This window comes from Conger conger, chromosome 13 (assembly GCF_963514075.1).
Source record: "Conger conger chromosome 13, fConCon1.1, whole genome shotgun sequence".
NCBI classification, from domain to species: Eukaryota; Metazoa; Chordata; class Actinopteri; order Anguilliformes; family Congridae; genus Conger; species Conger conger.
The window spans coordinates 35,091,601-35,115,756 of record NC_083772.1 but is presented as its reverse complement, the minus strand read 5'-3'; the positions used below and the strand labels follow the sequence as shown (position 1 = coordinate 35,115,756).

General features: G+C 48.7%; 1 protein-coding gene across 1 annotated transcript; it reads left to right on the top strand.

The window, feature by feature from the left end:
- The first annotated feature begins 2,777 nt into the window (after positions 1 to 2,777).
- brip1 (BRCA1 interacting helicase 1) lies at positions 2,778 to 20,291 on the top strand. Its single transcript, XM_061217361.1, has 20 exons — positions 2,778 to 2,840; positions 3,783 to 3,888; positions 4,070 to 4,181; positions 4,560 to 4,733; positions 5,235 to 5,383; positions 5,981 to 6,124; positions 7,884 to 8,186; positions 10,091 to 10,312; positions 10,740 to 10,939; positions 11,643 to 11,775; positions 12,318 to 12,472; positions 13,197 to 13,365; positions 14,989 to 15,129; positions 15,994 to 16,155; positions 16,554 to 16,713; positions 16,878 to 16,999; positions 17,469 to 17,581; positions 17,702 to 17,784; positions 17,980 to 18,216; positions 18,838 to 20,291. The coding sequence occupies exons 2-20, from the start codon at positions 3,796 to 3,798 to the stop codon at positions 19,665 to 19,667; spliced, it is 3,702 nt and encodes a 1,233-aa protein (XP_061073345.1). The 5' UTR covers positions 2,778 to 2,840; positions 3,783 to 3,795; the 3' UTR covers positions 19,668 to 20,291.
- Positions 20,292 to 24,156: the final 3,865 nt, after the last annotated feature.

Sequence of the window (24,156 nt, the reverse complement as noted above, 5' to 3'; positions counted from 1 at the left end):
TAAGAACACATCATGATAAAGGCTGCTATGTTGTTACATAGAACGCAAGGAGATAAGAACACATCATGACAAAGGCTGCTACGTTGTTACATAGAACACAAGGAGATAAGAACACATCATGACAAAGGCTGCTACATTGTTACATAGAACACAAGGAGATAAGAACACATCATGACAAAGGCTGCTACATCGTTACATAGAACACAAGGAGATAAGAACACATCATGACAAAGGCTGCTACGTTGTTACATAGAACACAAGGAGATAAGAACACATCATGACAAAGGCTGCTACGTTGTTACATAGAACGCAAGGAGATAAGAACACATCATGACAAAAGCTGCTATGTTGTTACATAGAACGCAAGGAGATAAGAATACATCATGATAAAGGCTGCTACGTTGTTACATAGAACACAAGGAGATAAGAACACATCATGACAAAGGCTGCTACATTGTTACATAGAACACAAGGAGATAAGAACACATCATGACAAAGGCTGCTACGTTGTTACATAGAACACAACGAGATAAGAACACATCATGATAAAGGCTGCTACGTTGTTACATAGAACACAAGGAGATAAGAACACATCATGATAAAGGCTGCTACGTTGTTACATAGAACACAAGGAGATAAGAACACACCATGATGAGAGCAGGTGATTCAGCACATCCACGCAGGCCAGCAGTCTAGAGAGTATCCAGCACTGTGTTTCCCACATCCTGGGGAGAGTTATTAGATTTTTCTGATAATCAAAATACACGCAATGAGCACTTTATTAGGAACATTCGCATGAATAAGTATTACACCTGCTTATTCATGCGATCTAATCAGCCAATTGTGTGGCAGCAGTGCAATGCATACAATCATCTAGATATGGGTCAGGAGCTTCAGTTAATGTTCACATCAACCATCAGAATGGGGAAAAGAATTGATCTAAATGGTTGATTGATTGTTGGTGGCAGACAGGGTGGTTTGAGTATCTCAGAAACCACTGATCTCCTTGGAATTTCAAGCACACTCGTCTCTAGAGTTTGCAAAGAATGATGCAAACAAACAAAAAAAGTCAAAAGAATACCTCATTAAGTGCTCACTGAGTGTAATTAATGACGTAAAATTGATATGAAAGACAGCAAATCCATAAAATCCACATTATTTTTTTCATGAATCACTAGAATGCATCAGCTATCAATCAATGAGTGAACACGTTTTTTAAAAAATGGGTCAGTAAAAGCAAGAAGATGACAAACACACACATGCACAGAGACACACAAGCTGCTTAAAAATGCTAAGAGCAAAATCCATTTTGTAAGTGTTACATGTGTTATGACTAAAAATAGTTGCACATTAAGCCCAGACTGTGCAGAAATGTCAGAGCAGAATTTGATCATATGGAAATGAGTCTTATTTCACCTAGAGCATGCTAATGTTGCTAATCCAGGGATTACGGGCATACAGTATGTTCAGGGTGCAATTACATCACAGAGGGGGCTGATCACCATATCAATCCCAATCAATGGGGATCCTGCCAGGCATCTCTGGATAATCCGCTCACACTCCCTGTCAAACAGGGCAGGGCCTTTCCTGCTTTCCTGTGCCAGGTTAGAGGAGTAAGAGGGGCAGGTAGAGGGGCAGGTAGAGGAGTTGGGGGGCAGTTAGAGGAGTTAGAGGGGCAGGTAGAGGAGTTGGAGGGGCAGGTAGAGGAGTTAGAGGGGCAGGTAGAGGAGTTGGAGGGGCAGGTAGAGGAGTTAGAGGAGTTAGAGGGGCAGGTAGAGGAGTTAGAGGGGCAGGTAGAGGAGTTAGAGGAGTTAGAGGGGCAGGTAGAGGAGTTAGAGGGGCAGGTAGAGGAGTTAGAGGAATTAGAGTGGCAGGTAGAGGAGTTGGAGGGGCAGGTAGAGGAGTTGGAGGGGCAGGTAGAGGAGTTAGAGGGGCAGGTAGAGGAGTTAGCGGAGTTAGAGGGGCAGGTAGAGGAGTTAGAGGGGCAGGTAGAGGAGTTAGAGATGCAGGGTAGATGAGTTACCACCATCCTCCTGCTCTGTCCTGAAGCTGTCTGGTCAGTGACCTGCGCAGCTACACAGTGTGACCAGGGGTGTCCAGCAGCCATGTTCTGGAGCTGGAAGCCAAGGCAGATGCACACATTATTGTTTTCCTAAATTATTTTGTTTTCCTAATATAGCTCTTATCCTTCTGTTTACACACATCTGTTCATAAGACTTGGTTTCTCTTTTTTAAATACATTTTTTTACATACTTTTTAAAATCTTTTTTACTGAATTTATTCATTAATCTATTGCTGTTACATCTCGAGCTTGTGCTTGCCATAGTAGTGCAGTTGATGTACTTATGCCATCTGCACAGTTCTGTGACATATTTATAAAATATGCTCCTGGTATAGAAACAATGATTACTTCAGTAGTTAAATTTGACTGCTAGGAACGTTAATAGACGTGTGTGGGCATTTCCGTGGGAGCACATCGCTGCCACTGCAATAAAATAAAATAAATAAATGAAAAAGAAGAAAATATTTACGTTAACGTAAGGGACTTTGCTTTGCTGTAATACTGCTCGGAAGCTTCAAGCTTTATCTGCTATTTATTTAGTGCATAAAGCGTAGGCGTAGAAATTTTCCGTAAATATGGCAAGTAAGTTTTGATTTCCAATTATAGGCTTTCCCTTTTGGTTATTTGTGTACCCTTACGTGGTTGGCTATATCGTCACGTCAGTAAACATTTTCTTAGCTCTGATTGGTTTGTAGCATTCATTTGCAGGGCGGGAATTTATTTGGCGAACTAGCTAGGGTGCTAGCAGATGTTTACATTTTCCTGCGGCTGAAAAAAGGTAACGTTAACAACAAACCTCACGGTTGAGCTACCCGTTCTTCAAAAAACAACATTTGATACAAAACAATGAGTTCTGTATATTCAACAATAAAATATATCCTGCGTTTTGTTTGAATCGTAGCCGGTGAAATGATACACGATGAGAGGTAGCTTTCGCAATAGCTTTCTAACTGGTTAGCTCTAATATACAGTAAATTTTAATTTAGAATAAATGATAAGTGAGATTATTTTGCTAGGAGCACGCTACGCATCGTTCATTGTCGATGGCTGACTCTTTTGTAGTAACGTTATCATACAAGAATTCGGAGTTAGCTGCCCGCAGTTGTCATTATAGCTAGGTAAGTTAGAGTATGTAGCTTATAGATAATAAGTTAATTGTCTTGCTAGATAACTGGCAGTAATGATACGGCAATCTAATGTTCTTGCAATGAAAATGTGATACCAGTTGCTAACTTGGGTAACTAAACTTTAGCGACCTTGTTTTGTCAAGGTGAGGTTTGATGGTGAACGTTCAGCGTGCTTGCTAACGTTAGGGTGTTTGGATGACCCGTCTAAGATATCTAAGGTTGCCAATAGGTTAAGGACAATAAAGGGGCATTCCCAGCGCAACATAGCTTGCGCTTCCTAGCTAAAATCGCGCGAGCTGAATGTCTTGTTCCTGTGAAGCTTTGTGCAGGCAGTGTGCATCGTCGTTGTGACGTAATTTACTTTAAAAAAGTTTCAATATTTGCGCTCTCTCTCAGGTGGAGGCTGACGTTATTGTGTCACACTTCCCAGTTCTTTCCCACAGTTCGTTGCGGTTAATTATATCCGTTTAATTATTTTAGTTCATAATTGTAATCTGCTATACACATGTTTTGTGTTATTGCCTAATAATTCAGGTAGTTGCCTGTAAATTCAGTGCCTCTGCTAACGTTCTCACAACATGTTTCCATTGTAGTCCTGTGGTTGCCATGGCTGCACCCCCAGTGGAGTACACTATTGGGGGGGTGAAGATAGGCTTCCCCTGCAAGGCCTACCCCTCCCAGCTGGCCATGATGAACTCTGTAAGGACCCTGCAATGCCCCTGTGGCTCCTCTGCTCCTCATCCACAGTCAGCAAGCACGTGAAATAACACCACACATGACATTTTAAATGAATCTTTATATGCCGTGTTCACTGTGCTTTTAAGGTCATTAAAATGTCTCTGTTCACGCTCTCCCCTGTTTGATGTTGTGACCTGTGCAGATTGTTCGGGGGCTGAACCACGGGCAGCATTGTCTCCTGGAGAGCCCCACAGGAAGTGGGAAGAGCCTGGCTCTCCTCTGCTCTGGCCTGGCCTGGCAGCAAGCTCAGCATGGTACCTGCATCATGTGACTGTCTCTGTCTCCCCCCGTCATGTAGCCCCTTCTGTCTCCTGCATCATGCTGTGTAGTAGAGTGGTGGTCTGAATGGAGGGTGCTGACTGGCAGTGGTCTGTGATTGGAGGGTGTTGAGTGGCAGTGGTCTGTGATTGGAGGATGTTGAGCGGCAGTGGTCTGTGATTGGAGGGTGTTGAGTGGCAGTGGTCTGTGGTTGGAGGGTGTTGACTGGCAGTGGTCTGTGATTGGAGGGTGTTGAGTGGCAGTGGTCTGTGCTTAGAGGGTGTTGAGTGGCAGTGGTCTGTGATTGGAGGTTGTTGAGTGGCAGTGGTCTGTGATTGGAGGGTGCTACTGATGCCTGTGCTCACTGTGTTTAGCTAAAGCGCAGCAGGACAGCAGCCCTCAGGAGTCCTGTAAGAAACCAGATATGACCACGCCCTGCCAGTGCACCTGCCACACTAGCCCTCCCAGAGCTCCCAGCATTCCAGAAGCCAAGCCGCCCACTGTGGACCTCACAGGTGCAGACACAGTGGAGGGGAGTGCTGCTGCAGGTTAGAGACGCACGCACGCACGCACGCACGCACGCACGCACGCACGCACGCACGCACGCACGCACGCACGCACGCACGCACGCACGCACGCACGCACGCACGCACGCACGCACGCACGCACGCACGCACGCACGCACGCACGCACGCACGCACGCACGCACGCACGCACGCACGCACGCACGCACGCACGCACGCACGCACGCACGCACGCACGCACGCACGCACGCACGCACGCACGCACGCACGCCACACACGCCACACACGCCACACACGTCACACACACGTACAATCTCAAACATCGCACACTCTCACATGTCACACACACACACTCTCACATGTCACACACACACACTCTCACATGTCACACACACACACTCTCACACACACACGCACACACTCCTCACAGGTGTGGACACAGAGGATGTGAGTGCTGCTGCAGGTTAGAGACGCATCCTGGATCAAAACCCATTTTATGTCTGTTTCCCTGTTTTTGGGGTTCAGGCCCCCCTCCTGAGGAGTACACCCCCCGAAACCACACACTGGCCTCGCGCCTGTCGCAGAAGCTCCGGGCCACTGCTGGGGCGCAGGGTGATGATGACGACTTCCTGCCCGACAGGAAACGCATGCGCACCCCTGCAGCGGATCAGAAGGTAACCCCAGAGGGTCGTGTTCATTCGCCCATGAGCCCTTACCCTCCCTGACTGATCTGGGGTCAGTGTTCACCCACGAGCCAGTCCTGTTACACCCCAGTGTCCTTACCCTCCCTGACTGATCTGGGGTCAGTGTTCACCCTAGTGTCCTTCCCCTCCCTGGCTGATCTGGGGTCAGTGTAAAAGAGGCTCTGAAACTAGGATGAAACCGAACAAATATGAACGCTGTGGTTTAGGTTGGAGCGATGTCACAACCAAACTGCAGCCTAAATTCTAAATTCTCGTTCCAGCCGCCTCCGATCAGCTGAAAGCTGAGTCATTGCAAACTAGTTTGAGCTGTCCACAACATGCCCGAAACTTGTCCAGGGGAAAACAGTAGATGACTATATCGGGTATTACAGTCAGTGTATTCAGCCCAGCCAGTCCCCAGCATTATGTGGGTACAGATGCAGACTGATCTGGGGTCAGTGTATTCAGAGCCAGCATTATGTGGGTACAGATGCAGACTGATCTGGGGTCAGTGTATTCAGGGCCCAGCATAATTTTTGCACAGATGCAGCCTGATCTGGGGTAATTTCTGTCTCCCTTCCTTTCCAGGGCAGGAAGCTGAGGTGCCTGGAGAAGGGGGTGGTGTTCCTGGATGATGAGTCTGAGGGAGAGAGGACGCCCACCAGGGCCCAAGCCTGGAGCCCGGAGCTCACCACCCAGACCGGGGCCGTCCCACCGCAGTCTGCCTGCTCCGTGAGTGCTGTGCCACACACACACACACACACACACACACACACACACACACACACACACACACACACACACACACACACACACACACTGTACCACCCACACACTTCCACACACACACACACACACACACACACACACACACACTGTACCACCCACACACTTCCACACACACACACACACACACACACACACACACACACACTTCCACACACACACACACACACACACACTTCCACGCACACACTGTACCACCCACACACACACACACACTTCCACACACACACACACACCCACACACACACACACACACTGTACCACACACACACACACACACACACACCACCATACACCATACCCCTGGTGTGGTGAATAAATTAGCAGTGCTTATTTTTGTCCAGTGGGGGGCAGCATAGTTGCACAAGGTGTTTTGTCTGTATTGAACTGTGGTCTGCCTGTTCTGAGTATCGCTGCATGTCCTCAGCTAGTGGGGTGCAAAACTTTGGGCACCCCTGGTTTAAATGTCTGTTTCAATTAATCTGTATGTGATCGAAAGCAAACCTGAACTCTGGACGGAACAGCCAGACAGAACAGCCACTACAATTGGATACTTTAGAGTTTCTTCAGAATAAAAAGTTCAGCCCTGGAATTCACATGAGTTATTGAAGCCGTAATGCGCTTCACTTGGGTCTGGGTTAGGGATGTGACAAATCATCAGTCTTTGTAAACGGTTGCCATCCCATTTTATGGTTAACCAGGTAACTGGTTTGAATTTGTGTGTCAATGAATCTGATCCCCGGTGAACCTCAAGAAACAACTAAACGTTACATACGCCATAAGTGAACCAACAGTTATTTAAAACACATAAATTATTGAATAACTATAATAGTGAGTGAGTGAGTGAGTGAGTGAGTGAGTGAGTGAGTGAGTGAGTGAGTGAGTGAGTGAGTGAGTGAGTGAGTGAGTGAGTGAGTGAGTGAGTGAGTGAGTGAGTGAGTGAGTGAGTGAGTGAGTGAGTGAGTGAGTGAGTGAGTGAGTGAGTTCCCTGCCACGCCACACTTAAGAGGCCTTGTTAGGCCCGTAATTACTCAGCCGGGGGCAGGGGGCACTCCTCAACTCCTGACCCGCCCCGTCACCCTAACCCATGCACCCCCTCTGGGGTGTTCTGGGACAGGGACAATGAAATCATGGGTAATTAATGATTTCTGGAAACTTCTGAGGGGTTCGAGTAACACCCGTCATCTCTAGCGGTTATTGATGTGTTATGAAGTTCAGGATGTGTGGCAGCTGAAGTGGCTTTCAGGGGCATCATGCGATATCAGGGCTGATCTGGAGGGCCATTCTGAAAGACTGAGGGAAAAAACATTTTTATACAGTGATATACCGTGTATTAACAATACAGTGCGTAATAATAAATATTGGGCTGGTTTTCCAGACAGGGATAGACTTTTTTTTATTTTTTATGTTAAATAAAATGAAGATTTTCATTGTTCTTCTAGTCTTGGATTTGGCTTAATCCATGTCTGGGAATGTGGTCCATAATGTTCGTCATGCAAGCTCTTGCATCTCAACAAAATAAACAAATAATTTAATAGAGATACAAGAAAAAAATGACCCTCATTTTTTGCCCAGCACAGCAGTAGGGTTTAGTCATGTTGGGGTTTGAACAAACGTTGAGTTGCTGAGTTTACAGCTCGTTGGATGAGAGCGTTCAGTGTGTCACTCACACAGCCCACCCCCTCTTCTCTCTGTGTTGGTACAGTCCCCCGTGGCCTGCTCCCTGTGCCCTTGCGCCGCTGCCCCGGGGGAAAGGAAGGCTCCGGAAAAGGGCAAGGATCAGGAGAAGGAGTGCTGCCCGAATAAGAAGAAGTCCATTCCCAAAATCTTCTTTGGGACTCGAACGCACAAACAGATCACGCAGATCACGCGGGAGCTGAGACGCACGCTGTACTCCAGCACGCCCATGACCATCCTGTCCAGCCGCGACCACAGCTGCGTGAACCCGGAGGTCATCGCCCAGGGCAACCGCAACGAGCGCTGCAAGGAGCTGCTCGAGGCTAAAAACGTGAGCCGCCCGCCAAGATCCACAAATGAGCATCTTTAGCATCGACAAACGAGTGTGTGTCGCATCTGCAAACGACCGTGTTTAGCATTAACAAATGAGCGTGTTTAGCATGAACCAACAATGTGTTTAGCATTTGTAAACAAGTGTGTTTAGCATCGACAAACAAGCGTGTTTAGCATCTGCATAGGAGCAGGTTTAGCATCTACAAACAAGTGTGTTTAGCAACTGCAAACAAGTGTGTTTAGCTGCATTAAATGAGTGTTTAGCGTCAAAAAATAAACGTGTTTAGCATCAACAAACAAGCGTGTTTAGCCTCAGCAAACGAGTGTGTTTAGCATCTGCAAACGAGTGTGTTTAGCATCTACCAACGAGCAAGTTTCAGTCAACAAATAAGCACGTTTAGTATTCAGTACAAATATTGTATTTATTAGTCTAACTAATAGAACAGTGCTACTGATTGGCCAGACTTCATAATTGACTCCCAGGTAAAGGGAAGGTGGAAAACCAGCAGTTCTTGGCCCTCTAGGACCATGATTTGACGATGACCCTTGGTCTAGACTTAGCCCTTTATCAGGCGTTCTTAAAAGAGCGTACAAAAGGGTTAAGCACAGAAACTATACCGTGTTAGCAGCATGGGAAGTCGTAGCAGTACTCTTCACATGATTGCTCTTCATGTTAAATGCTATAGAAGATGTTAATATAGAAGATGTAAAACGGGGGTTGAGGATGTGTTGCTGAAATACGAAACGCACCTGAAGGTGTCGCGTGAAGCTTAGCTGAAGTAGGTAGATGTTTCTGTGTCTTGAGTGGCCTCTTAAACAGCCACTCCCTCTTGCCCATAAGAGGACACTGATGAGGATGGATGGGGCACCACTTGTCCCGGGAGGTGAAAGGTCAGCTGCTCTGTGACTCAGATGTGGTTTATGGAATGTTTGGGTGTCTGGATGGGTGCAGGTTGATCCGAGCGTGACCCCGTTTCTGCGGGGTGTCTGCTGTCTGTGGCGTGAGGAGAGGGTGGGATTGGGGGTTGGGGTCTCTTGAGTGATGGGTAGAGGCAATAAAACTCTGCTCACCTCTGCGTGACCATGCCGACCTGTAACCGGAACCCCTCCCCTTTAAGGACACGCAAACAAAGTGCTGCTACGGTGGCCGCGGGCGGCGCTTATTACCCATAAAGCCCTGGCCCGGTCACACACAGACCCTGCTGTAGCTGGGTGTCAGAGGCTTACGCTGTCTTTGTGCTGTTGAGGATGATACTGCCAGGTTGTGAGGGGGTGGAGGGTGGTTTTTTGTTCCTTCGTTCCCAGGGGACCTGAGGGAAGTAATGAACTCCAGTTACTCTGAGGTGTCCTTAACACCCCCCGTAGTGCCACACCCTGACTGTAAGGCCTGAGTCCGCTCTTCTCTTACCCACACCTGAGTTTTTCCTCTTAAGGAGGTTGTTGTTGTTTTACTGACTAGTCAGGGCTCTGCAGTATTCTTGTGCTAACTGTTCACAAAGGACATCTTTTTACACCGAATAGATTGACCCCTGTGGTCATTTTCTTAACATTTATATTTAGTCTTTATATTAGTCAAAAATAAGGTAATAACTGGAGTGTGCGTAACTCGGTCTTTGCGGTGTGGTGTTGTGTTGTGTTGCAGGGCCGTAGCTGTGTAGTTCTGGAGTGTGTGTAACTCGGTCTCTGCGGTGTTGTGTTGTGTTGTAGGGCCCTAGCTGTGTAGTTCTGGAGTGTGTGTAACTCGGTCTCTGCGGTGTTGTGTTGTGTTGCAGGGCCGTAGCTGTGTAGTTCTGGAGTGTGTGTAACTCGGTCTCTGCGGTGTTGTGTTGTGTTGCAGGGCCGTAGCTGTGTAGTTCTGGAGTGTGTGTAACTCGGTCTCTGCGGTGTGGTGTTGTGTTGCAGGGCCGTAGCTGCAGGTACTACCACAACGTGAATAAGATGCAGGACCAGGGCGCGCTGCAGTGGACCCACGGGCTGCACCAGGCCTGGGACGTGGAGGAGCTGGTGCGTCTGGGAGGCCGCCTGCGCTCCTGTGCCCACTACGCTGCCCGTGAACTGATGAAGGGAGCCAACATCATCTTCTGCCCCTACAACTACCTACTGGACCCACTCATCCGAGAGTGTGTGAGTGTGTGAGTGTGTGAGTGAGTGAGTGAGTGAGTGAGTGAGTGAGTGAGTGAGTGAGTGAGTGAGTGAGTGAGTGAGTGAGTGAGTGAGTGAGTGAGTGAGTGAGTGAGTGAGTGAGTGAGTGAGTGTGTGTGTGAGTGTGTGAGTGGGGGAGTGTGAGTGTGAGTGTGAGTGAGAGTGTGAGTGAGAGTGAGAGTGTGAGTGAGAGTGAGAGTGAGAGTGAGAGTGAGAGTGAGAGTGAGAGTGAGAGTGAGAGTGAGAGTGAGAGTGAGAGTGAGAGTGAGAGTGAGAGTGTGAGTGAGGTCCATTTGTTTGTAGAACTTTGCTGCACAAAACTGATGAACTGATTGAGGGGGCTTCCACAGATGACACGCCCCTAAAATAAATTGTCACGGGAACACCATCCCGCCATGTATCCATGCAGATGGAGATTAACCTGAAGGGGCAGGTGGTGGTGCTGGATGAGGCCCACAACATAGAGGACTGTGCGCGGGAGAGTGCCAGCTACACCCTGGAGCAGAGTCAGCTCCTTGCTGCCCGCAATGACATCGATGCCATGGTGACCCACAACATCCGCCCCGCCCCCCACAAGGCTCTACTTGCCTTCTGCTGCAGCCTGCTCAAGTACTGCTGTCTGCGCTCTCACACACACCTTTACACACTCACACACACACACACACACACACACTCACACACACACACCTTTACACACTCACACACACACCTTTACACACTCACACACACACACACTCACTCACACACACCTTTACACACTCACACACACACACTCACACACACACCTTTACACACTCACACACACACGCACACACTCACTCACACACACCTTTACACACTCACACACACACAATCACACACACCTTTACACACTCACGCACACACACACACACACACACACACACCTTTACACACTCACACGCACACTCACACACACCTTTACACACTCACACACACCTTTACACACTCACACACACCTTTACACACTCACACACAGCTTTACACACACACACACACACACACACACATATTTATCAATGTGTGAGGACCATGATAAAGTACCTGGTTTGTGAGGACCAAGCGTTCCACAGTCACAACATCATAAGCACTCAAACACAGCAGTCCATATTATTACACTTCCATGTGTACAAACGTTTATATATACACTCACACATGCACTTGCACTCACACATAAACGCTTACACACACACATACACGCACATACAGAATTATGCTGCAGCCTGCTTATGTATGCTTACATGAATGACTGCCCCATTCTTCTGTGGCTGCTGTGTGTTTTCCCATGATGCAGCTGGATACAGGAGAGCTGTAGTTCTCTGCAGGAGAGGGGGTATGAGAGCTCCTGCAAGGTGTGGACTGGGACAGAGGTGGTGGGAATCTTCCACGGCCTGGGAATCACCCCGGGCACCTTCCCCATGCTTCAGGTTAGTCCACCAATCACACAAGCCACTGGAGTCAACTCTGTGACATCACATATGTGGGCGTGTCTCTGGGTGTGGGTGTTGAGTGGTCATGTCTGTGTGTGGGCGTGTCTCTGGGTGTGGCTGTGTCTCTGGGTGTGAGTGTTGAGTGGTCATGTCTGTATGTGGGCGTGTCTCTGGGCGTGGCTGTGTCTCTGGGTGTGGGTGTTGATTGGTCATGGTTGTGTGTCTGGGTGTGGCCGTGTCTCTGGGTGTGGGTGTTGAGTGGTGATGGTTGTGTGTCTGGGTGTGGCCGTGTCTCTGGGTGTGGGTGTTGAGTGGTGATGGTTGTGTGTCTGGGTGTGGCCGTGTCTCTGGGTGTGGGTGTTGAGTGGTGATGGTTGTGTGTCTGGGTGTGGCCGTGTCTCTGGGTGTGGGTGTTGATTGGTCATGGTTGTGTGTCTGGGTGTGGCCATGTCTCTGGGTGTGGGTGTTGAGTGGTCATGTCTGGGTGTGGCCGTGTCTCTGGGTGTGGGTGTGCGCTGAGTGTGGGCGTGTCTCTGCAGATGCACCTGGTGGCCGTATTGGAGAAGGAGGAGCAGGTGGGCGTGGTTAACGGGAGGGAGGACACAGTGCAGGTCCCCATAATCACCTCCCAAACGCAGACCACCCTCAAGAGCCTCTTCATGGTGTTGGAGTACCTGTTCCGACACAAGTGCAAGTGAGCACCTGGTTATACCGGCCCTCAGCCATCCATGCACACACACACACACACACACACACACACACACACACACACACATATTTATCAATGTGTGAGGACCATGATAAAGTGCCAGTTTTGTGAGGACCATGCTTTCCACAGTCACAACATCATAAGCACTCAAACACAGCAGTCGATATTATTACACTTCCATGTGTGCAAACATTTATGTATACACTCACACATGCGCTTGCACTCACACATAAACGCAGTTCCACACGCATGCACGAACGCACATACACACACACACACACACACACACACTCATTTCCAGTCATGCACACACGCAGTTCCACACACACACACATACACATACACACAGTTCCAGACACATGCATGCACGCACGCACGCACACACACACACACACACACACAAGTACGTACACACACACGTGCACACACACACACGTACACACAGTTCCGCGCGCACACACACACGTACACACAGTTCCAGATGCACACACGCGCACACACACATACACAAGTACACACACGCACACACAAGTACGTACACACACACGTGCACACACACACGTACACACAGTTCCACACACACACACACGTACACACAGTTCCAGACGCACACATGCACACACGCACACACACATACACAAGTACAGACACGCACAGTTCCACACACCCGCAGTGTGTGCGGTTGCTGAGAGGGGGCGCTGTTGTGCAGGTTTGCGGAGGACTACCGTGTGGCGCTGCAGCAGACCTACGCCTGGACCACGCAGCCCGACCTGCCCGACGCCCGCGGATTCTTCGCCCGCCCCCAACGCCGTCGCCTAGGCAACCGCACCAAGACCATGGTGCACACGCTCAGCTTCTGGTGTCTGAACCCTGCTGTGGTGAGCTCATTGTGTGTGAGAGTGACTGTGTGTATGTGAGCGTGAGTGAGCGTGAGTGAGCGTGAGTGAGCCTGAGTGAGCGTGAGTGAGCGTGAGTGAGCGTGAGTGAGCGTGAGTGAGCCTGAGTGAGCGTGAGTGAGCGTGAGTGAGCGTGAGTGAGCGTGAGTGAGCGTGAGTGAGCGTGAGTGAGCCTGAGTGAGCGTGAGTGAGCGTGAGTGTATAAATGTGTGTCCTGTGTTGATTGTGGACGTGTGTGTGTTTGTGTGTATAAATGTGTGTACTGTGTTGATTGTGGATGTGTGTGTGTGTTTGTGTGTGCGTATAAATGTGTGTACTGTGTTGATTGTGGATGTGTGTTTGTTTGTGTGTATAAATGTGTGTACTGTGTTGATTGTGGATGTGTGTGTTTGTGTGTGTGTATAAATGTGTGTACTGTGTTGATTGTGGATGTGTGTGTGTGTGTGTGTGTGTTTGTGTGTGTGTATAAATGTGTGTACTGTGTTGATTGTGGATGTGTGTGTGTGTGTGTTTGTGTGTGTGTATAAATGTGTGTACTGTGTTGATTGTGGATGTGTGTGTGTTTGTGTGTGTGTATAAATGTGTGTACTGTGTTGATTGTGGATGTGTGTGTGTGTGTGTGTGTGTTTGTGTGTGTGTATAAATGTGTGTACTGTGTTGATTGTGGATGTGTGTGTGTTTGTGTGTGTGTATAAATGTGTGTACTGTGTTGATTGTGGATGTGTGTGTGTTTGTGTGTGTGTATAAATGTGTGTACTGTGTTGATTGTGGATGTGTGTGTGTTTGTGTGTGTGTATAAATGTGTACTGTGTTGATTGTGGATGTGTGTGTGTGTTTGTGTGTGTGTATAAATGTGTGTACTGTGTTGATTGTGGATGTGTGTGTGTGTGTTTGTGTGTGTGTGTATAAATGTGTGTACTGTGTTGATTGTGAATGTGTGTGTGTTTGTGTGTGTGTGTATAAATTTGTGTACTGTGTTGATTGTGAATGTGTGTGTCTGTGTGTGTGTGTATAAATTTGTGTACTTTACATTACATTACATTACACTGTGTTGATTGTGGATGTGTATGTGTGTGTGTGTGTTTGTATAAATGTGTGTACTGTGTTGATTGTGGGTGTGTGTGTGTGTGTATAAATGTGTGTACTGTGTTGATTGTGGATGTGTGTGTGTGTGTGTGTGTGTGTTTGTGTGTATAAATATGTGTACTGTGTTGATTGTGGATGTGTGTGTGTGTGTATAAATGTGTGTACTGTGTTGATTGTGGATGTGTGTGTGTGTGTATATGTGTGTGCTGTGTTGATTGTGTGTGTGTGTGTGTGTGTGTGTGTGTGTGTGCTGTGTTGATTGTGGATGTGTGTGTGTGTGTATAAATGTGTGTACTGTGTTGATTGTGGATGTATGTGTGTGCTGTGTTGATTGTGTGTGTGTGTGTGTGTATATGTGTGCTGTGTTGATTGTGTGTGTGTGTGTGTGTGTGTGTGTGTGTGTGTGTATAAATGTGTGTGCTGTGTTGATTGTGTGTGTGTGTGTGTGTGTGTGTGTGTGTGTGTATATGTGTGCTGTGTTGATTGTGTGTGTGTGTGTGTGTGTGTGTGTTTGGGCAGGCGTTCTCAGACCTGAGTGGGTCGGTCCACTCCATTGTGCTGACCTCGGGCACGCTGTCTCCCATGGGCTCCTTCTCCTCCGAGCTGGGGCTCCCCTTCCCCATCCAGCTGGAGGCCAGCCACGTCATCAACAAGTCCCAGGTCTGTCATAACCCGCCATGACCCGCCACAACCCCCATAACCCGCCACAAACCACATAACCCGCATAACCCAGCATAACCCGCATAACCCAGCATAACCCGCATAATTAGCCATAACCCAGAAAGTAATTTGAAGAAGCTCTTGTATCCAATACTACTACTACTACTACTACTACTACTATTACTAATAATAATAATCATAATAATCATAATAATAATAAATGAACGCTTTATTCACATCACACAAATTGTTTTCAATTGACAACACCATATAGTGTACCCAGTTCAGTTATAGACAAGAATTTAATGATGCTATTTTATAGATCTGTCTGATCTGTCAGTCCTAACCTCTTCATTGGTTTTGCGGTACGGAAATGTAAATGTGCAAAACAAAAATAGACTGATTTTGCAAACACGATATCTGCTATTTCTAGATGGTGAGCACAGGTGTGGGTGTGGTTTGAGACGCAGATGTGATGTCGCAGGTGTGGGTGTGGTTTGAGACGCAGATGTGATGTCGCAGGTGTGGGTGTGGTTTGAGACGCAGATGTGATGTCACAGGTGTGGGTGTGGTTTGAGACGCAGATGTGATGTCGCAGGTGTGGGTGTGGTTTGAGACGCAGATGTGATGTTGCAGGTGTGGGTGTGGTTTGAGACGCAGATGTGATGTCGCAGGTGTGGGTGTGGTTTGAGACGCAGATGTGATGTCACAGGTGTGGGTGTGGTTTGAGACGCAGATGTGATGTCACAGGTGTGGGTGTGGTTTGAGACGCAGATGTGATGTCGCAGGTGTGGGTGTGGTTTGAGACGCAGATGTGATGTCGCAGGTGTGGGTGTGGTTTGTGACGCAGTTGTCATGTCGCAGGTGTGGGTGGGGACCGTGGGGGCGGGCCCTCAGGGCCGGAAGCTGTGTGCCACCTTCCAGCACGCAGAGACGTTTGCCTTCCAGGACGAGGTGGGGGGTCTGCTGCTGCGGGTCTGCCAGACCGTGGGGCACGGCGTCCTCTGCTTCCTGCCGTCCTACAAGGCCAGTCCCACTTCCTGTTTATCAGGCCTTTCCTTTCCCCTTCTGTCCTTCGAGTGCAGCCGTGTCAATTTTAGGAAAATTGCATTTGCTGTTGGTTGAGAAGTGTTAAGTAGATGTTTGTAATAATTTTTGAAATATGTCCTTTGTCAAAAGTGTGCGATGATAACTTGAATTATTCATATATATTTACTTACTTTTGGAGGAGACTGTAAGTAAATGTATTAGAACAGCAAGGCCAATTTCTTTGTTTTCACAATGCACTGAATACATTTGGGGTTGAGATAATAAGATGAACATGAGGCAATTTTATTTCCTGGTTTGTTGTAGGTGAGCAAAAGTATTGGAACAGAGAGTATTTAAGTAAATGAGTCAATAACACTGGCCTGTGTGTGTATTAGATGCTGGATAAGTTGCGGGAGCGCTGGACTAACACAGGGCTGTGGGAGAAGATGGAGGAGGTGAAGACTGTGATCACCGAGCCAAGGGGCGGGGCTAAGGGCGACTTTGATGAGCTGCTGCAGACGTACTACAGCGCCATCCGGAGTCCAGGGGACAGAGGTACAGCAGAGGGAACTTTGGGGGGGCTGTGGGCTGGGACAGGGGTTTGGGAGGAACTGTGACCCCTCCCTGTTTTTGGTGAGTGCTGACGGTGGTGTTAGGTGAATGTGAGCCCTCCCTGTTTTGGGTAATGGCTGGTGGTGGCATTTTGGTTGTTTGTCCAGAGGGGGCGCTGCTGATGGCCGTGTGCCGGGGGAAGGTCAGCGAGGGGCTGGACTTCACCGACGACAACGCCCGCGCCGTGGTGACCATTGGAATCCCCTTCCCCAACATCAAAGACCTGCAGGTGAGCCCCAATCCCCTTCCCCAACATCAAAGACCTGCAGGTGAGCCCCAATCCCCTTCCCCAACATCAAAGACCTGCAGGTGAGCCCCAATCCCCTTCCCCAACATCAAAGACCTGCAGGTGAGCCCCAATCCCCTTCCCCAACATCAAAGACCTGCAGGTGAGCCCCAATCCCCTTCCCAAACATCAAAGACCTGCAGGTGAGCCCCAATCCCCTTCCCCAACATCAAAGACCTGCAGGTGAGCCCCAATCCCCTTCCCCAACATCAAAGACCTGCAGGTGAGCCCCAATCCCCTTCCCCAACATCAGAGCCGCAATCCCCTTCCCCAACATCAAAGACCTGCAGGTGAGCCCCAATCCCCTTCCCCAACATCGAAGACCTGCAGGTGAGCCCCAATCTCCTTCCCCAACATCAAAGACCTTCACGGGGGGTGTGTGTGTGTGGCTCAAGTGTGCTGATACCTGCAGGTGGAGCTGAAGATGAAGTATAATGACCAGCACTGTAAGGCCCGCGGTCTCCTGCCTGGCGGCCGCTGGTATGAGATCCAGGCCTACCGTGCCCTCAACCAGGCTCTGGGCAGGTACGCTGCTAACGCTACTACTGTTACTGTCCATCTCATGTACACACACACACTCACCCACACACACACACACTCACACACACTCACACACTCACACACTCTGGTGTCTTCTCTCCTCAGGTGTATCCGACACAAGAATGATTGGGGTGCTCTCATATTGGTTGATGACCGCTTCAGGTGTAACCCCAACAAATACATTACAGGTGATTTACGTTAGGTGTGAATATAGTGTTTGTAATATTTGTGTGTTCGTGTGTGTGCCCTTGTGTGTTTGTGTTTGTGTTTGTGTTTGTGCGTGCGCGTGCGTGCGTGCGTGCATACGTGCGTGTGTGTGTGTGTGTGTGTGAGTGAATATGTCCATATTTGTGTTCAGCACTGAGGGGTTTGTTTTTCCTTAGGGTTGTCGAAGTGGGTGCGTCAGCTGGTCCAGCACCATGACACGTTCAGTGGGGCCATGCAGTCTCTGGCGTCCTTCTCGCAGTGCCAGCAGGGGGCAGCAGTGAGTCAGGCGAATGGAGCCAGTCCTGAGAGGCAGAAAGAGCCTCCCCCCTGCCCTGCTGTGTGCCCCTCTCCCCAGCTCCAGCACCCGGACCCCCCCACAACAGCGGACCCCCCTGCAGAGACCCAAACCAAAGGTAGAGTGTCTCAGCACGCCTAACAGTCCCACACACCTCAGACCAGCCAAATACAGACATAAGATCCCACTGTGAAGAACAGACCACTGAATACAGGCATAAGAATCCATCCATCCATCCATCCATCCATTATCTTAACCCGCTTATCCTGAACAGGCTCGCAGGGGGGCTGGGGGGCTGGAGCCTATCCCAGCAATACACCCTGGACAGGTCGCCAGTCCATCGCAGGGCACACACACCATTCACTCACACACTCATACCCACGGGCAATTTAGACTCTCCAATCAGCCTAACCTGCATGTCTTTGGGCTGTGGGAGAAAACCGGAGTATCCGGAGGAAACCCATGCAGACACGGGGAGAACATGCAAACTCCGCACAGAGAGGCCCCGGCCGACGGGGATTCGAACCCAGGACCTCCTTTCTGTGAATTATATACGGATTTCTTTGCTTGTCATTTGCTGAATAATGAGGAAATGCTATTGTTGGCTCGGCGAGAATCCTATCTTTCAAACACATTTTTTGGATTGTTTAACCTGCAATCACTTTGCTTTGGTGTGGTTCACCTGTCAATCACTCGGGTGTATTTGACCTGTCAATCACTGTGGTGTGTTTCTGCATAGGTGACCAGATGGCCCCAGGTTGTGACTCACACGAACGACACCCAGCTCATAGGGGGGCGAGTAAGGGTGGGGCCCTGGCTCCCCCACGCCTTGTCCACCCCCTTTTCACGTCTTCTCCCGTCTCCGCGCCCTTCAGGAGACCCCTGTTCAAGGCCAGGGGGGGCCCAGACTGTGGGCAGGGTGGGGCTTGGCCCCCGGGGGACAGCAGGACGGATTGTGTTGGGGGGTGCGGGCGGGACAGTTTGGCTGCAGACAGAGATAGGGATGGAGACAGCGAAGAGCAGGAAGTAGTGAGGTCATGTGCACAGTTGAAGCTGTCTCCTGTGAGGGCTCCCCCTTGTGGCCCCCCGCAGAACAACGCCGATGTGGAGGTCTTCCCCACGGAAGACGAGGAGGATCAGTCTATGTTCTTCACACCAGAGCTGTTTGAGGAGGAGGAGGAGGAGGAGGAGGCAGAGAAAGAGGTGGGGAAGTGCCCCCCACCTGGCCCGGCCCCCTCCGTGGCTGACCCGCCCCCCCGAGGCGTGTCTCCTCCTCTCTCTAACGGGGCGGTCCCGGCGTTATCCGAGGATCTGTTTGGCGGGAGGCCGGTCACTCCCCCGGGCGGCCAGCAGGGCGGCGGTGTTGCTGTGGTAACGGGGCCGGCCAGTGTGAGGGATAGCTCAGGACAGGAAGTCCCGGCCCAGCCCAGCAGGGCGACCAATCGCAGGACTAGCAGGCTCTCCAGGTCTAGACAGAAAGGTGTTCCCTCATCAGCAGGTAAACTTACCTCATACTTCCCCCCTCTCTCCCCAGCCAGTTCTTCCCAGGTCATCCTAATAGAAGATTAAAGCAGGGAAACACATTTGGCCCATAACGCTCTGGGGGAGTTTTATTCAGGGGGAGGAGGCAGGAGAGGGCTTCAAAATGGCCAAATCACAGCCACAGGCTGGTTTTTATCATGCACTTATCCGCAGAAATATTCCATATTGTTTTACGACAGCAAATACTCATGTTTGTTTGGAATTGGGTGTTTTGGAGAGGGGTTAGGGAACTGGAGTGTTTTCATACAGAGCTGTAATTTTAAATTGAAATTAAGTGCCTTTGGGATTTAACCATACACCTTTTCGATGTGAACTGACGGGTACCGGCATGATTTGGGATCATGGATTTGAGAAGAGGAAACTGCAAGAAACATTTCTAAAACCCAAACCCTTCTGAGAGAGGGCCAAGAGCAGCAGCTCTTGGTCATGAACTCTTAAGTAATGTTCCCACAGCTGTTAATTATGTATCTGTACCAATAAAATATGTGTGTTGTATGTTTAATATGTTCGGTGTATGTTGTATGTTGTTTTAATGTGTTTGGTGTTGTCATGTTTCCATATGAGTGTTTGTAAGTCTGCTGCAGACGATGTGCCGCTTATGAGTTTGTTCTTTTTTATTGTGTAGAATACACAAATCAAATGACTGATTCACTGATGTGTCTCATGCATTTGTCCATGGACAGTGTGGGCAGTGCAGTCTAGTGGTTGGGGAAAACTGACTGGGACCAGATAGTTGCTGGTTAATGTCCCAGGCCGTGGCACCGCTGTATCCAGCTCAATAGATGGACAATGTGCTCTGGACAGTGGCATGGGCTATGCTGAAAAGTAGGACTGTTTAATTCTCAGCAGAAAGTGGGGGGTGTAGGGTAGGGTCCTGTCTGTTGTGTTTTTATGGGGGAATCCTCGTAGGCAGTGGAGGCCATTAAATCCACACCCTTATCACTAATGAACTGGGAGGCACATCGTCCTTTTAAAGACATTTGCAGTAAAATGACCTGACTTATGCCCCTGAGCGTGTCAAATGTATATTTCACTATCCTGTCTCACGCCCACGCCGCTAGAATAGGTGCTACCGTAACACTACTAATGAGAGAATAAATAAATAAATAATAATAATTAGGAAAATATCCTCACAAGGAAAACTGAGTATAACAGTGCTCCCCTTTTTCTGTGTGCAAGACAATGCTGAGATAGAAAATTTGTGCTTCGTTCTCCATTTTGTTTTGCTGGTTGGTCCAGCTGTTCTTTGCAGCCACCTCCCAGGCTGCACTCAGCTGGTCCTGAAAAGTGGCCATGCACTGCAGAACATCCCCTTTTGGGCTTAGTGACAGGCTGATGCCCCGCGGTGGAGGTGTGGGCACCGCACCAATACCTTCAATTAATGTAGACTGTTCCTCCTTCCCAGGCAGCTCTATCACACCCTGCCACAAAAGTGACCGTGCTGCTCCAGTGTCATTAAAGACCATTGAGTTTGAGGTCAAAAGATGTAGCCTATATGAGATGACAGCTTTTGTTTCCTTGTATTTTTATCTTAATATTTTTATGTTGAGCAAAAGTATTGGAAAATATGGTGACTGGCAGGTGTTTCTTGTTGCCCAGATGTGTCCTGTTATATTGATTGGTTAAACAGTAAATAGTTACATTTACATTACATTTGAGTCATTTGGCAGACGCTTTTAATCCAAAGCGACTTACAAGTGCATAGGTTCTTCCACAAGTCAAAGCATCACATCCATAACTAGGAAAATACCCATGAAATGCTGTCCTAAACATATAGTCATAAGTGCAATTTTCTTTTTTTTCTTTTTTTTTTTCTTTTTTTTTTGAGGGGGTTAGACAAGGAGGATAGGGATATCAGAAAGGGGGGCGGGGGAAATCATTGCCTGTGAAGACTGTATTTCTGTTGGAAAAGATAAAGCAACATGAAGACCAGGGCGCTGTCTTTGGGGAAAAACGCAAGCCTTTATGAAGCTTAGAAAGAGTGTAGGTAAATCTATCAGATCCATTCCATAACTATTAGGGCTAGCTTGTACAACAACTTGGAATGGCCTGAAAAAGGAAGAAACCACTGGCGTACTGAGCAACAGACATCAAACAGGTGAGATTACAATTAGCAAAGGAGTACAGTGATGAGCCACAAAAGTTCTGGAACAAAGTTTTAAGGACTGTTGAGACCACTATTAACCTCAAAGCGATGGAAAGGCCAAAGTGTGGAGAAAGAAGGGATCTGCTCTTGATCCAAAACATACAAGCTCATCTGTGAAGCACAGTAGAGGAAGTGTCATGGCTTGGGCTTGCATGACTGCTTCTGGAGTGGGCTCACTAATCTTTATTGATGATGTAACTCATGAAGGTAGCAGCAGGATCAATTCAGAAGTGAACAAAAAATAAATAATTTGCCAACATTTTGTTCGCCTAAAAATTGTGTGGTCTGGTACCAAAGGTGCTGTGTTATAAGTAGTTTAACACATCTTGGTGTAAATACCAGGAAATAAATGCTTAAATTCTCTTTTCTCATATTCATCTCTATCTTACATTATTGGCATTTGGCAGATGCTTTTATCCAGAGCGATGTACAGTTGATTAGACCTAGCAGGAGACAATCCTCCCCTGGGGCAGTGCAGGGTTAAGGGCCTTGGTCATGGGCCCAACGGCTGTGCGGATCTTATTGTGGCGACACCGGGATTAGAATCACCGACCTTGGGTGTCCCAGTCATTTACCTTAACCACTACACTACGTTATCTGAACCCCAAATGTATTCAGTGTATTACAAAAACTAAGGACTATATATCTGACATAATGTGGCTTACATAACCTCTCTAAACATCAAGCACCTGATTAAGCCAAATTATATGCTTCTTAAAATTCTGAGATTGCAATTAAAACTAGCATACTAGCATAGCATTGCTAAAAAAGCCTACCCTGGATCCCTCCATCATCCAGAACTACCGCCCGGTATCTCTTCTTCCTTTCCTTTCTAAAACTATAGAACGAGCCGCTTCTACTCAACTTTCTTCCTTCTTTTCTAACAACAACCTGCTAGACCCCCATCAGTCTGGCTTCAGATCGGGCCACTCGACAGAGACTGCGCTCCTCTCCGTCAGTGAGTCACTCCATGCCGCACGAGCAGCCTCCCTCTCCTCTGTCCTCATTCTTCTAGATCTCTCTGCTGCCTTCGACACTGTGGATCACTCCATCCTCCTGTCTGCCCTGTCAGCAACGGGCATCTGTGGCACAGCCCTGGACTGGATTGAGTCCTACCTCTCTGGTCGCTCCTTCCAGGTTGCCTGGGCTGGTTCGGTATCGACACCTCGGCCCCTCGCCACAGGAGTTCCCCAGGGCTCAGTCCTTGGCCCACTTCTTTTTTCTCTTTACACTCGCTCCCTTGGCCCTGTGATCACTGCACATGGGCTATCCTACCACTGCTACGCGGACGATACCCAACTCTCGTTCCTGCCGTCTGATACGCAGGTTTCAGCCCGTATCTCTGCTTGCCTGAGGGACATCCAGAGCTGGATGGACAACCACCATCTAAAGCTCAACCCAGGTAAAACTGAAATGATATTCATCCCTGCTAATATCTCTCCCCATCTGGATCTCTCCATTTCCCTCGGGGATACCACACTCACGCCGTCACCCAGTGCAAGGAACCTCGGCGTGGTGATGGACAGCAGACTGTCCCTTTCCGAGAACATTGCGGCGGTGACCCGGTCATGCAGGTTCTTCCTATACAACATACGGAGAATCCGCCCCTTTCTCACCCCCTACTCGACCCAGCTCCTGGTCCAAGCGATGGTTCTGTCCCGCCTGGACTACTGCAATTCCCTCTTGGCTGGCCTCCCTGCGTCCGCCATCAGACCACTCCAACTTATCCAGAATGCAGCAGCTCGTCTGGTCTTCAACCTTCCCAAATACTCACACGTCACCCCCCTGCTTACTTCCCTCCACTGGCTGCCTGTCATGGCTCGCATCAAATTCAAAACATTGGTGCTAGCCTTCCAAGCAGTTAAGGGGTCTTCCCCAGCTTACCTACAAAAAATCATCAGACCCTACACCCCTGCCAGACCTCTTCGTTCAGCCTCCACAGGCTGCTTGGCACCTCCCCCTCTCCGAACCTCCACCTCACGCTCACGACTACTGTCTGTTCTGGCTCCACGGTGGTGGAACGAACTCCCCGTTGAGGTCAGAACTGTAGAATCTCTCCCCACATTCAAGCGCAAACTGAAGACATACCTCTTCAAGCAGCACCTCTCCCCATCCCTCCCTACCTCCCTGTGAACCTTAATTGTTGTCTCTGTGACTTGCTTTGTGTATCGGTATTTTTAGTTGGCTAGGTAAGCAGTGTTTGGATAGTTAACTTTGGTCACTTTTGCTCTGTTTGTTTGTTTGTTCAAAAAAAAAAAAAAAATTGGCCCTTGTCCTTATCTTTGTTGTACAGGTAGCAGTTGAAATTGTACTTCCCTCTAGGGTCTTTCAGCGAACTTATCCCTGGTTATGGGTATGCACTTTGTTGTA

Coding starts and splice junctions, on each gene's coding strand:
- brip1 (XM_061217361.1), top strand. CDS start 3,796: ATGGCTGCACCCCCAGTGGAGTACACTATTGGGGGGGTGAAGATAGGC. Junction 11,776..12,317: donor GCACCTTCCCCATGCTTCAG/GTTAGTCCACCA, acceptor GTGTCTCTGCAG/ATGCACCTGGTGGCCGTATT. Junction 13,366..14,988: donor GGTGTCTGAACCCTGCTGTG/GTGAGCTCATTG, acceptor GTGTTTGGGCAG/GCGTTCTCAGACCTGAGTGG.